General features: G+C 43.5%; 1 protein-coding gene across 1 annotated transcript in view; it reads right to left on the bottom strand.

Moving 5' to 3' along the window:
- Window positions 1-12420, bottom strand: part of GALNT5 (polypeptide N-acetylgalactosaminyltransferase 5) — a 44239-nt gene extending 31819 nt beyond the window's left edge. Inside the window, exon 1 of the mRNA XM_032355630.1 lies at window positions 10485-12420. Within this exon, the coding sequence (XP_032211521.1) occupies window positions 10485-11935 (1451 nt within the window). The 5' untranslated portion in view covers window positions 11936-12420. The remainder of the gene's footprint in view (window positions 1-10484) is intronic.
- Window positions 12421-13351: the final 931 nt, after the last annotated feature.

Below are 13351 nucleotides of genomic sequence, written 5' to 3'. Positions count from 1 at the left end.
GGTAGGGCTTTGAGAAGAGTAGAGAGTATTTCGAACTGACACTATGAATAATGGGAGGGAGTACTGGCCAACTACTTATGAAAGGATTTCTGAGGGGCACTAAGTGCTTTCCTGAATTAGGAGATCTGAAAATTTTAGTCAAAATGCTGGTGTGATTTACTCCACCAGGGTCTGTCAGCCCAAGTTTAGGAGGAGATAAAAGAAGATTGGTAAATTAATCCAAGTCTAGGGGTCATCAGAGCAAATGAAATAGAAAGAAAAATGGTAGAGGATTTTGAGGATACTGGTATAAAATGGGTAAAAGTTCCATTGTGAGCTATATGTTGGGAGAGAAGAAGTAAGCTAAGAGGAGTTTAATAGCCTGAGGAAGACATCAGTGACTTCCTATGACTTCCTCATCTCTAATTTTATAATGCAAATGGATGGAAAATGCACATTTTACACTTAAATACTCCTTACATCATTCGGTGCTAAGAAAAATAAACCAGTTCTAAAAAGAAAGGGTCAGCTGCACAAATTCTGCCTGAGCCGTCTGAACCAACATGCCTCTCTGTGAAGTCCTGAGAATTGCTTTACTGTTAAAATTTGGTTGATATTAGAAAATCTAGTTATAAACGAGAATACATCGGGGAGTTAACCTTGTAGTCTAATGCTGATGAATCTTCTCATATAATAATAAAACAGTAGATTTTTGGTCTCTTTTAGAAGGAAGTTCCAAGAAGTGTTGTCACGTAAGCCAGTTTGAAATTAGAGATTGGAAGAGCTCTCAGAGATTTGAGATTTGGGGAGAGGCACCTCCATAACCAAATATCTGAGCTTCCATTCTCCTCAGCCCATCATGGTGCCTTAGTTTTAAAATTAGAAATCCAAATGGGTGGGGTCATGAAGGATTCCACTAGATGCCAGAATCCCAGGAAATAAGCCGGAAATCTGCCAATTATTGGCAGACACATATTTCAGATGCATTTAAAGAACCCACTGAAGATGACTCTGTGGGAGATTATATTGTACATGTCACACTGGTGCCTGGAAAAAGAGGCAGCATCAAAGGATGGGGAAAAGGGGCACAGAAGGAGCTGAGAGAGACTGGAAATACAAAGTTACAGAGTGTGCCTTGCTTTGGGTGGCTGAGAAGTCGGGCCACGCTAACAATTGTATGTACCTGTTTGCCTGCACAACTCAGCAGGGCAAACAAGTTTCCAGGTGTCTAGAAAAACTAGCAAGCTAGCTTTGTTTAAAGGTGCAGTACATCAGACTAGAAGGGCTTTCCACATTAACGCCTGCACCCTTTTTATGTACTGATAGTCATCTAGGTTACTACAGGTTGTGAAAAGAATTTCAAATGATCCTCCACTGACCAACTAAAAGCAAATTTCCTTTCTTACGATTTGCCTACTGGAAGCCCTGCTTTCTGCTGTAGTGAGGGGAGGAGTTGCAGCTCAGGTGAAGTCTCATTTAAATGCAAGCTATTCCTGGGTTTGTAATCTTTTTTGAGGTTAAGAAGTCATATTTTTGTTCTAGATGTTCATCCATTTCACAAGTCAGGTGTTTAGAGCCCACAGACTCCGTACTATTCTAAAAACTAAGCCAATCTGTTCGGTTTGGGAGAAACTAGGACTTACATCATGGCGGCCAATCCAGGTACTGACCTAATGGAGGCTCTGACGTGAGGTCAGCTGACCAGCACATGGCTGATACTACTTTGGTGGAACAGCTTTCTGGACTTTCTCTAGACTTGAGAAAGATGAGAAGGGACCGAGTTTTGATTCCTTTCTGACACTTACTGGCTGCGTGACCACAAGTAAGCCGTGTAACTGTGCACACCCTCAGTTTCTTTACTTTTAGGGTGAAGATTACAATGCTTTCCTCACAGAGTGTCTGTGAAGATTTGATGCAATAATGGATATAAAAATACTGTGTAGGGTCCATAGCAAAAACCCATGTGAGGACTTGAGAGTATCCACAATGCAAACACACACATTTTGACTGGGTACAATGACCTTTTCTCAGGCAAACCTTTAGTTCAGATCTGTCAAGTGCTCGTCAGTTATCAAGAGACTCAGGGAGTGATGTGTTTTGCCTTTTTGGCTTGTGAGTGCTGAATGCTCAGCCACTAACCCGATTTGAATGTAGTCTGTCCCATAAAGAAGGTTTCAAATCATAAGATTGGGGAAATGATAACATTCTCTCATTTTTATGAATTTTTCATTTTATTCCGAAACCGTCAAAATGTACTATGTGGGTCAAGTCTCAGTCTTCTCAGGTTTGAACAGAAGGTCGTGGAGAATATTTCTCAAGTCCGATTTGCAATTCAACTAGTGCCTGGAGGTAAGCCTTCAGGGGCCTTCACTCTCTAAGCTTTGCTATCTTTGGGAGGATCAGAATGGGGAATAGGGCATCCCACTGAGGAGCTTCCTCCAGAATTATATTCTTTTCTAGGAGATGTTTGATATATTGGGGCTTCTTGACTTCTCCTTGATAATAGGGTATAGTTATATAAAAAGTTTACTTCTGTGTTTTGTTCTTTCTAGAGTAGACAACCCTGACATTCAGTCAAAATTGCCTGACTGCTAATTTAGAAGATTTCAGGCACACTCACCACCTCTACCCCAAAAGCCTCAGCCAGCTGAGGCTGTGGTTTCTGAGGTCGCCTTATATCCATCAAAGCTACTGGACTCTGGCTCAACATTTCTCAGTTTAACAATCGGCTATTTTGAGCAGGCAGCTGTTGGAGTGAAATCAGCATGAAAGGGAAAAGAACAGCGGTGATGTCATGTGGCAGAAATAGTTCTGGGTGACGGTCAGGGCACCTTGGGGATAGCTATGACCTTGAGCAAGTCACTTCCCTTCTCAGACTTCTCTTTAACCTAAGGGACTGGATTAGATCAACTTTGATGCTTCATCCAGTAGTAACATTCTGAGATTGTCTATGCAACTTGAGCCTTGTTCACCTGTAAGTGCTTCCCTCTGTGTCACAAGACCCTTGAGAAAAGGTACATCGAGTGGTTTTATTTTCCACATTTTCTCACTGGTCCTTAGAAGAACCTTAACAAGGTTCTTAAGGGATCTGTGTTCTGCTTACTTTCCATGGTCTCATTTCCACAACACTCCCCAACCTCATGTTGGATTTCCTTCAGTTTCTTAATGGATTTTTTTTTTTTTTTCTGCTTTTCCCCCACTTCTCTGACTCCCTACCCTTCTGGTCTCTGTCCTCTCTCAGGCCAGGTACAGGGTCTCCCTTCCTTACTCTGGGAATACCCTGTGCTTCCGCAAAACGTTCTGCAGTCCTTGCCTTGGAGGTAGGGAGCTTGCTCAGATGGTAGATCACCTAGTGGGAGCTCAGAGCCATTTGCTGTGGTCGACATTTGCTTAGTGCTGTACAGAAAATACTTTCCTACCAATTTTCTCTCTGAGGAGGTAGCTGATATACAACACTAATTCCTTTCACACAACTCTGACTCATGTGTAAGGAAGAGGAAGGGAGATGTTTTAATTTCTGTCAAAGTTGTATGATTCTAAGGAAGCAAAGGAAAAGGAAGGAGGAGATGTATCCTTATGGAAAGAGGACTGGGATTAGATGTTAGGAAGTTTTAGCAATTTGGCTATTGGCTCGCAGGGACAGCAGATACATCGTCCGTTCTTTTCAAGCTTCGGCCTCATTTTCTTACCTGTAAAACATCTGAGAGATAATAGGTCTTTCATAGCGTTGCTGTGAGGGTTGGTTGGAACAAAAGTGTGCATACACATACACTTATAAAATCTACACATGCGCGTGCACACACAAACACAGCATTGCCTAGAACATAAATAAGCCCTTTTTCGGTGAGGCCCTGCAAGCGAGAATCCCCTTATTCAGACAGCCTCGGCCAACACAGGAGAGGTGAGGGTGATGGTCACTCTGAGGCAGGAGGAGCTGGTTCGGGGAGAGAGCCAACCCCGGGTGGTGGAATCTTTATGGAGTGAGGAAGAATCAGAAAAGTTTGGGTTCCAGTGGTGTCGCCTGTGAGCGGTTGGACCCTGGGCCAGAATACCTTTCCTTGAGTTTTTTTTTTTTTCTACCCCCTCATCTCTTCAGGGGATGTAACGCTTACCAGTCTGGCACGACTGTTGTAAGGCTCAAGTGGGAAGGTGTGCGAGAAGGATGAACGGTCCCAGCTCCCCGGTACAGGGAGCCCCACTCCTCATAGGCGGTGGGCAGACAGCACATGGAAGGAAGGCGACTGCCACCAGTGAATTATCGGCCGCTGTCTAAAAGCTCAGCTGCCTCTTCAAGGTCCAATTTCTCCATAGGCAGCCCTGGGATGGTGACTGTCCCTGCCTCGAGGAACGGTTTGAAGGATCAGATGACAGGAGGCAAGTCGGAAGGCCCTTGTAAATACTGTTTCTCCGTACAACTCCTTCTCACACATGTCCATATAACAACATTTTAGAAGCGGAGCCAATTTTGTAGATAATTTAGTTTGGAATAATGTAGACTTTTTTTAAACATAGAAGGGACTCTAAAAAGCTCCTTTCATTTTGAAAGCAAACAACAAAAGAGAGCTTCTAAACACTGTTATTTTTCCCCAATTTTCTGACCCGTGAGCAAACAGTGTTTCATTCTTGAGAGGCTCTGTGGGGAATGGGTCACCCAGAACAGCCCAACAGGTAGTTATTTTCTGAGACAAAGTGTACCCAGGGCAATACTGCAGCCAGAGTCTGATAAAATTAGGCTGGTGGTTAAATTAGGCACATGGATTAGATGAGTAAAAGAGAAGTGTAAAAGGTTCGAATTCCTACATTTTTCCCCTCCTTTCTTTCAGAGACATTTCTGGGTCTTTGGCAGTATTTAGGGGAAAAAGTCACTGATCTGCTCTAACATTTCTCAGTTTTACATAATCAGGCACTATTTCATTGTTTTCTTCTGAGTTAGTAGCAGAAATGTGTTTTGTGTCCTCTGATCATCTTTCTCCTTACCGCTCTCAAGTGATGGGGAGAGTGTGATAAATGAACGTATTGAAAGGCCCTGTGTCACTTTTCAGCTACGTTTAACCTTTGTTATGCTGTGGTGTAGCCTGTACCGTTTAAACAAATTTTGCTGTTTATTTCCTGCTCTCCGACATGACTTTTCAGTGAAATAGCACACTGTGCTCTAACACACAAACACACAGATGTGCACCAATGTACATGTATACACACACACAAACAATTCAGAAGCACCCGAAATAACCCTTTTAAATCATCTTGTCAGATGTTTCTTTCCTGCTCCTGCTTAGTTTCCCAGGGAGCTCCTGCAATCAGTTTTAGATAATATTCCCTTTTCACTGTTAGTCACAAAAGCAGTCTCCTTTCGTCAATTAAAATATCCACACTGTGTAAAAATAAAGAATATGAACTTCATTTAACTTTCGAGTTTCTGTTTTCTCCCAGCCAGATAAACTTTCAGGAGCCTGAACTTCAGAAACACATGTGGTCGGTTTATGTTTTCTCTCCTGACTGCTCCTCCTTCTCTAGTAATTTATTAGTTACGGTTTTTGACCTCAGTAGGATTGAGAGGGGAGGAAGGAGTGGAAATTAACGTTCTAGAAAGGTTTTTCTTTCCCCTCAGTAATTTAGACTGGTCTGTGGCAAACGCGTGGCGCTATCCTTTCCTTTTCCTATGTGCCCAAAGAAAAAGTCTCTGTAGCTGTGTGGGAAGGAATCAAGTCATTGGTGGACAGTCCTGGCTCTGGGCTAAGAGAGTAAACATCAGTTTTAATTGCTTTATAAAGGAGCTTGCCGGAGTTCTGTAGAAAAGCAAAGCATTAAATTAAGCAACCGAGTAACCTCATGACGACGCAGCAGTGGTAGGACAGCATGCTATCATTCTTATTGTACTTAAAAAACTAAAGGCTGGCAGCAAAAAAATTTTTGAGTCATTTTTCTCTAAAACAGATTCCGGAAGTGCACTCTTAAAATAAGTTCACTTTTGGAGTGTTATCTTAACTAGATCATGGCAGGCCAGAAGACAGACATCTTGCCATACAAAGGCCCTGCCTTTCTCATAGATAGGACAGCATTTTAGCAAAATCTGCGTGTATTGGTTATTGTTGACTGAAACGAACTTCAGTAGTTGAGAGCAAGAACTGTAAGGATGGCTCTTTATTAAAATAAATAAATAAATATGGAACTTTAAAATGACTATATCAAAAATTTTTATTTGAAGCATATTTTATAGGCAAAAGTTCTAGGCAAAAATGAAACTGTATTTTACTTACGGACACCAAGCATTGTTATAAACAAAATAAGGAGATTTTTCCTCCCCTGAAAGTCAAAACATTAAAAGGAAAAACCAAATAATGAACTTATGCACTGAAGAACAAGTATGAATCAATGAATAGATCATAGTGTTAGAACAGGATGTATTTACCTTACTAATAACATACTCTATATATCCAAAATGAAAAATTAGGAAGCCATTATTAGTTTATAAAAAGAATTATTGCATGCCGTATTTGAATGATTACCTTTCATTTATTGTTTTAAAATAGTATCAATTTTCAAAAAGCATTTCTGAGAAACATATCTTTTAAAACCATATCGTTGGGCACCTGGGTGGCTCAGTGGGTTAAGCCGCTGCCTTCAGCTCAGGTCATGATTTCAGGGTCCTGGGATCGAGTCCCGCATCCGGCTCTCTGCTCAGCAGGGAGCCTGCTTTCCTTTCTCTCTCTCTGCCTGCCTCTCTGTCTACTTGTGATCTCTGTCTGTCAAATAAACAAATAAAATCTTAAAAAAAATATATTGTTCAGGGCCAACAGGGCAGAAAATGAAAGAAAAGACAGAGTTTCCTGGAGAAGCTTATACTTTCACTGAGGAGGCAAACAAATTCTTAAGGCTCTCGTGAAGGAAGAGCACATGATAGGGAGTATTTCAGTGACTGTGAGCACATTAAAGGTTGTTGGAATTTAGAGGTCACAGTCAAATCATGGTCTAAGAGGAGATAAGCTGCAGTTGGGTTTTGAGTAATGTCAGACCAGTGTGCGTGGGAGGAAAGGGTAAGGATTCCGCAAGGTGAGGCTGGTGGGGCCAGTAGGAAGGCACCAGTTAAGAGGAACATCAGTGGATGGTACTGACCATGATTGCAGGAAAATGTCATGAGATACTTTCCTAATGCAGAGACCCCCACAGTAGAGAGAAGGTCATATGCAGAAAGCTCCAGCTATCATGCGGGACAGAGGTTAGGGTGACACTGAAAAGGAGATCGAGAATAATGTTCATGACCCACAGGGGTCCTTGTGCTTTTGGAAGAGGCCATGACTGCATCTCAACAGCTTAGAAATGGTTCTCTGGGACTCAGGAGAAAAGGAGGGAAGAGGAGCTTTGGAAAAGGGAGTTTGATTTTGAAAAGAGAGCCGGTGAAATTGTCCTGGACATCCTGCTTGTCTCCTCTCCTTCTCAGGGCCAACCTCATCCTGGTGCATCAGTTAAATCATCCTTAAGAAGATATTAACTTCACTGGTACTGGTTAATATCTTTACTCAGGGGACCTGAATTTAAAGGAACGTACTAGCCAATCTAGTAAAAGGTTTTCATCCTTTATTTGGCTCAGTGTGTGTTCAATAGGCAGTTAGTTATGCCAGTTACTGTGTTAATCGTTCCATAGCGGTGCATTTTGGAAAATGTAAAGAGCAGTGCGGAAGATATTCCCCAGAACTCTTAAAATTAAAGGGCTTCAGTGGGTTGCTACTGTGGCTAATTTCAAGGCAAGCCCTCCTGTCCTCCTGTGTCCTTATAGATCTCTCTGTCTCTCTCTCTCTCTCTCCCTCTCACATGTTTTCTTATTATATTCTATGACAGTTTTCCCCTTCTGCTGACTTCTAAAATGTATTATCTTCAAAAAATCTTAATGTGTGCATTCTTGTAAGCCATTTCAGATACTTTCTGAGCAAGGCTGAAAATAAATAAAATCAAAATAAGAAGACTTCAAATCGTGCCAACCTGATGAATCAAATGTTTTTCGTTTGTATTTTTTCCCAACCTTTATCCATATGAATCCGTAATTGGCACATATTTATAGTCAGGGTGTTCGGATAAAAGAGAAGAAAAATAATTCACCCGCTTTCAAGGAAGAGTGGCGCACACGGGCTGTAAATACCTCAGCGGGCCCTCTGCCTAGGATCCCTGGTGGCTACGGAGTCACCTCCCTCCTGTTGGTGTGGAGCATCAGGGAAGCAGCTTGCGGAGAGCGCCTATGTTTAGCCAAGGTGGGTTGTGTGATAAGAGGGAGGGGGCCCGGCCACATGCTGGCTGACTCATGCTCTCAAGCACACGTGTCAGCATCTCCTCAGCTGGGACAGCCTCCATCAGAAGACTGAGCCCGACTGTGACTTTTCTGCCACCTTCATCTTCCACACACCAATTTTCAGAACCTAATAGGTGCTGGGCACCGCTGAGCCTTCAGTAGCTCAGAGGACCAATAACCTCATGATTACTTGCTGCCGGCCCTCACACAATTGCCCTTTCTCTGGTTTGGAACTGCAGCCCGAGCTTCTGTGTAGTGCCTGACTCTTCCCCAGGTTCCAAAGCAGTCTGTCAGACCACCGAAAGGACATCAAAATGGAGCTACTTGACCTACTGCTTCATTCTCTGGCATTTTGTGTTCCAAACTGGCAAATTTACGTATGCATACATAAATATATGTGTGACATGTGATATACAGCATTTCAGATCAGACCTGGTCCCACATAACTTTTAGGATCCTTTTGGGGGGGTAATCAGCCAGCGATAAAGAGCACAGCCTAATTCTGAGCATGGATTTTAAAAATTTCTTTACATTTACTGCTCTATGACCACGGACAATATAACTTCTCATGGCCTCGGTTTCATCATCTTTATTTTGGGCATATTTGTGTTGTTCCCCATGTTCTGAGTTTTAGGAGAAAAGGACATGAGTGGAACGGTCCTTAGCCTAGCAGGTATTGGTGCTTAACTGATAGCCACCTGCCAGTGGCCGAAAGAGTTGAAGATAGATAGATAGATAGATAGATAGATAGACATCATCATGAAGAGGCTCCTCTTACTAATATGAGAGGCCCATCTATACCTGCCTTCCTCCTAGTAACTGGCCACTTAGATCATAAACAAGAGTTTTTCACTGAGGCCAAACAAGGCCATTGGCTTACCTACCCAGGTGTTAATTCTGAATTATGACATTCCATAATTCCAACTTGAAGGCAAGCATCGTTTAGCTCAGGAATTGACTATCAAGGCCTACATGGAACCGTATTGTCACTTAATGGATAGTGAACATATGACTACAAAGTGCCTTCACTTAGGAGGGGGCTAAAAAGAACCAGGAACCGGGCGCGTGGGTGGCTCAGTGGGTTAAGCCTTTGCCTTTGGCTCAGGTCGTGATCCCAGGGTCCTGGGATCGAGTCCCACAGAGGGCTCTCTGCTCAGCAGGGAGCCTGCTTCCCCTCTCTCTCTGCCTGCCTCTCTGCCTACTTGTGATCTCTCTCTGTCTAATAAATAAATAAAATCTTTAAAAAATAAAAATAACAAAAAAGAACCAGAAACCAAACTGCATTTGGATCAGATGAGATATTTGTGATTTGATCCACATCCCTGTGGTGTAGTTACAGGACTTTAATTCATTGAAGAGCTGGCTCGTGAAGGCTCACTGGGCAGCTTTGGAGCTGTGCTGCCTTGGGAAAGTGATAAAATTTCAGAGGGCCCTCATCTATGAATTTGAACCCATCATATCTACTGGCTCCTATCTGGGGGCTCTTATGCAGTTCATGTGATGTGTATGCAGGCTCTTTGTAAATGGTGAAATTCTAAATGTGTAAGTGGCTCTTGATATGCTCTTATACATCCTGCAGATGTTACAAGCTATTGATTGATTGCTTTTCCCAACATTATTTTCCCCTCTATAACTAAACTCGTATAATATCTACCATCCCACCTACAAAGGATATTACATTTTAGGAAGTAAAGTCATTTCTTCAGTTGCTATTATGGTGATCATTAGTCATGATTAGGTGGAATTCTGCTGGCTAGAATATAATTCCAGGGAGGCCTAGAAGGCTCCTTTTTTTGTGCTCATTTCCCAAATATATTCCTGAAACCCTTGCTAATAATGTAAAGTTCTGAAATTGGGAATCCATGTCATTGTCACTATTTTAATGGAATTACATTTTCAGTTCTACCATTCATATAGACCTTATTAGGAATTAAGTTCATCAATAGTCTTAATAGGTTTCAGTAGAGGAAAGGAATGGGGCATAAGCTAATCGGGGTGAGAGCCGAAATCTCAGAGAAGTTAAGTGTAGAGAGAGAACACAGTGGGTATGCTCTATCTGAATTTTTCTCTGTGTGAATGGTGGACTATCTGGGCTCTGTCTCACGATTAATGTTGCTTTCCTTCTCTAGGTGACCAAAAATATGCAAAATTACCTAGAAATAAATCTTCTCTACAAGGGCCAAAATACTTCAGGTGGAAGAAAGAGAAGAGAAATGGATCTTACCCAACAGGTCTGGTGTCTTCAATGGCTCTGTCCACTGGGATCAAATCGCTGAGGTAGACATTGAAGTTTCCTTCTTTCCATCTTCTTTCTGCCTCCTTCTCCTTTCCACGGGGAACCACTACAGGCCGTCCAAATTGGCCTGGAGCTTTGGGGTCCCTTGGAGAAAGTGTCACATCAATTCTTAACACATGGTGCAGTCCATGTTCTTCAGGTAACAAGGCTTTTATGTGACTTTGGTTGAGTTCTGGAAGTTGGGCCTTGGCAGTCAAGGTGATTCTTGCTGGCTCTAGCCCCTCAGCTAAGGCTTGATGAGACTGAGTTACCATTGCCCTCTGTGGAGCAAGTGTGGGGAAAGATGTTTCACTTCTATTCCCAGAAATGTGTTTCCCTCGGCTTTCACCCAAAATAATAGGGAGCACAGTTTTGTTTTTAAGACTGGGGGCCTGTTTGGAGTCTGTCTGGAGCTCCTCCTCCTTGGTTATAATCACAACGTGGCTTTCAGAGAAACTGAATTGCTTCCCACCAGCCACTTTGGCTCCATCATCCTTTGGCAAGCCTCCCAATAGTACTTCGTTAATAGATTGCTTCTTTGAGCGATTTGAATTGGCAATAAACTTGGAAAAGGGAAGGCTCTTATTGGCTCCGCTTTTATTTGAATCTAGTTCTCTGCTCTGAGTCTCAGTTTTATTTAAGGCTATGGCTTCCCTAGATTTTGGCAACAGTGGGCCAGCAGGGTGTGTCCTCTCATTTGCTACTGCCTGTGATTGCTGCTTTGATCCGTCAGTATTAGGTCTGATGGTCACATTTGGATTTCTTTCGGCTGCTTGTTTTGATGTGTCACTGCCGAGACCATGACTCTTCCAGGCTTCCTGGTTTACACCGGCAGGTCCTGCGTGTACAGAGATTTCGGCCAAATGAGTTTCTCTTGCAGCTATGAATGGGGTTTTCTGAGCCCCCTGAGTTCTCATTTGCTTTGCCAAGCGGCGAGAGTAGGCTTCAGGTCTGAGGTCCTGCCCCTCTGAGTTCTGCTTGGTAAAACTCACTGGAAGGGTCTGTAGGTACTCAGGATGCCACAAAGGGGCAACCTTGCCCCTTCCTGGGGCGTTCTGCATTTTTCTTTCCTTCTGGGTTTGGTCCAAGTCATCCTCAACCTTGAGCATACTCTTTTCAGTTTTTCTAAAGTTCTCTTTACCCCATATGCCCCTCCCGTGTCCCCTCAGTGGGGGCTTCATCTCTTTTATGCTGCTGTAAAGGATCTTCATTTGGTCTGGCTGAACTCGGAATCCTACCCGCTCCCTCCTGACGATGTCTTCCTTGAGGACCCGAGTGTTGATCTCACTGAATGACAGGCGGAGAGCTGCCATGTCAAAGAGCAGCCAGATGACAGAAGCGACAAATATAAATGCCAGGACTCGCCCACTTCCTCGGAAAAACTTTCGAATCTTGTTCATGGTGCAGAGGCTTTGCTTGCTGCCTACCCTCCCTTGGAGCCTGCTTACCTTGAGCCGAGAGAAAGCTGAAGTAGCAGCGGTGGCAGCAGAGTTGCCAGAAATGCCCCCTCCCCTGAACACAGCAGGAAACAGCAGTCCAAGAGGGGAAAGCTCAGCTCCTACTGCTTGTCAGTCTCTGCCTGCGTGGCATTTCCCAGCGGAGCATCTGTGCCTGCTCAGCTGGCCCCTGGCTAAACCGTGCTAAACACTGTCCTTAGGTCACTCTGGGAGCAGTCAATTCCAGCCACCAGACAGTTCAACATATCACTTGTCTCCCCGAGCCCACGTCCACCGTCCTATGAGCCCAAGAAAAGGTGGGGGCCGGGCTGGGGCTGCCACTTCTCTCCTGCCAGCGCTCTGCTCCGTCTGCACGCTGTAACTCAACACCACTTCTCATAAGGAAAACATTTCAAGCCATTACCCAGAAAACTTCATTCAGCTCTCACCTTCCGTGTTATGTGAGAGTGTGTATGTTTTTTTGGCAATTAAAGGGAAAGAAAACTTGAAGGGCATGTGTTCCTGGTTTGTAACCCCACCTACCCCATGCCTGCTCATTAACCCTGTTGTGTCCAGGTCTCTGAATGATCTGGTCCAGCAAATAATCTCTGACCTTCCTGTTTTGGCTTTGAGAGGCAACAGCTTAAAGAAGGGGTCTAGCATGATCTCAATTCCAGTAGTGGATATTTAATTATTCAATGGTTTTCCTTGAGTGAAAAGCAAAACGTTTCTTTAGAAGTCAATGGTGTTTTAAAATGACTCTATTTTCATTATTAGATCGACGAGACATCAACTTAGTTTGTCATACTGCTGTAAAAGCTTCTAAACGCTTACCCTCAGTTACCACACTTATTTTGTCACAGAGCACAGAGCAGTAACAAATACCTTGCAGAGTGTCCTGACTTGGGGAGGCACTGGGGGGCTGGCAGAGCAGTGGTCGCCATGTAGGCTTCATGTCAGACTCACTCTAAAGAGGTCCCCCGGCCCCTAATTTTGATTGATTGATGGGGGGCGAGGGCAGTGACAGCAGTTGGTCTGGTGTTGTGCTTTTTTTTTTTTTTTTTTAATTCATTTATTTGACAGACAGAGATCACAAGTAGGCAGAGAGGCAGGCAGAGAGAGAGAGAGAGAGGAGGAAGCAGGCTCCCTGCTGAGCAGAGAGTCCAATGCGGGGCTCTATCCCAGGACCCTGGGATCATGACCTCAGCCAAAGGCAGAGGCTTTAACCCACTGAGCCACCCAGGCGACCCAGGTGTTGTGCTCTTAAGAAGCTTCCCAGGTCTTTATAATGTACAGTCAAACGTGAGAAATACTGGTTTAGAATAAAATACCTCTTATTTTCTTTTAAAGATTTTATTTATTTATTTGACAGAAAGAGCA

This window comes from Mustela erminea, chromosome 8 (assembly GCF_009829155.1).
Source record: "Mustela erminea isolate mMusErm1 chromosome 8, mMusErm1.Pri, whole genome shotgun sequence".
Classification (NCBI taxonomy): Eukaryota; Metazoa; Chordata; class Mammalia; order Carnivora; family Mustelidae; genus Mustela; species Mustela erminea.
Note: the sequence above shows the minus strand (reverse complement) of the source record. Positions and strands in the feature narration are given on the sequence as shown.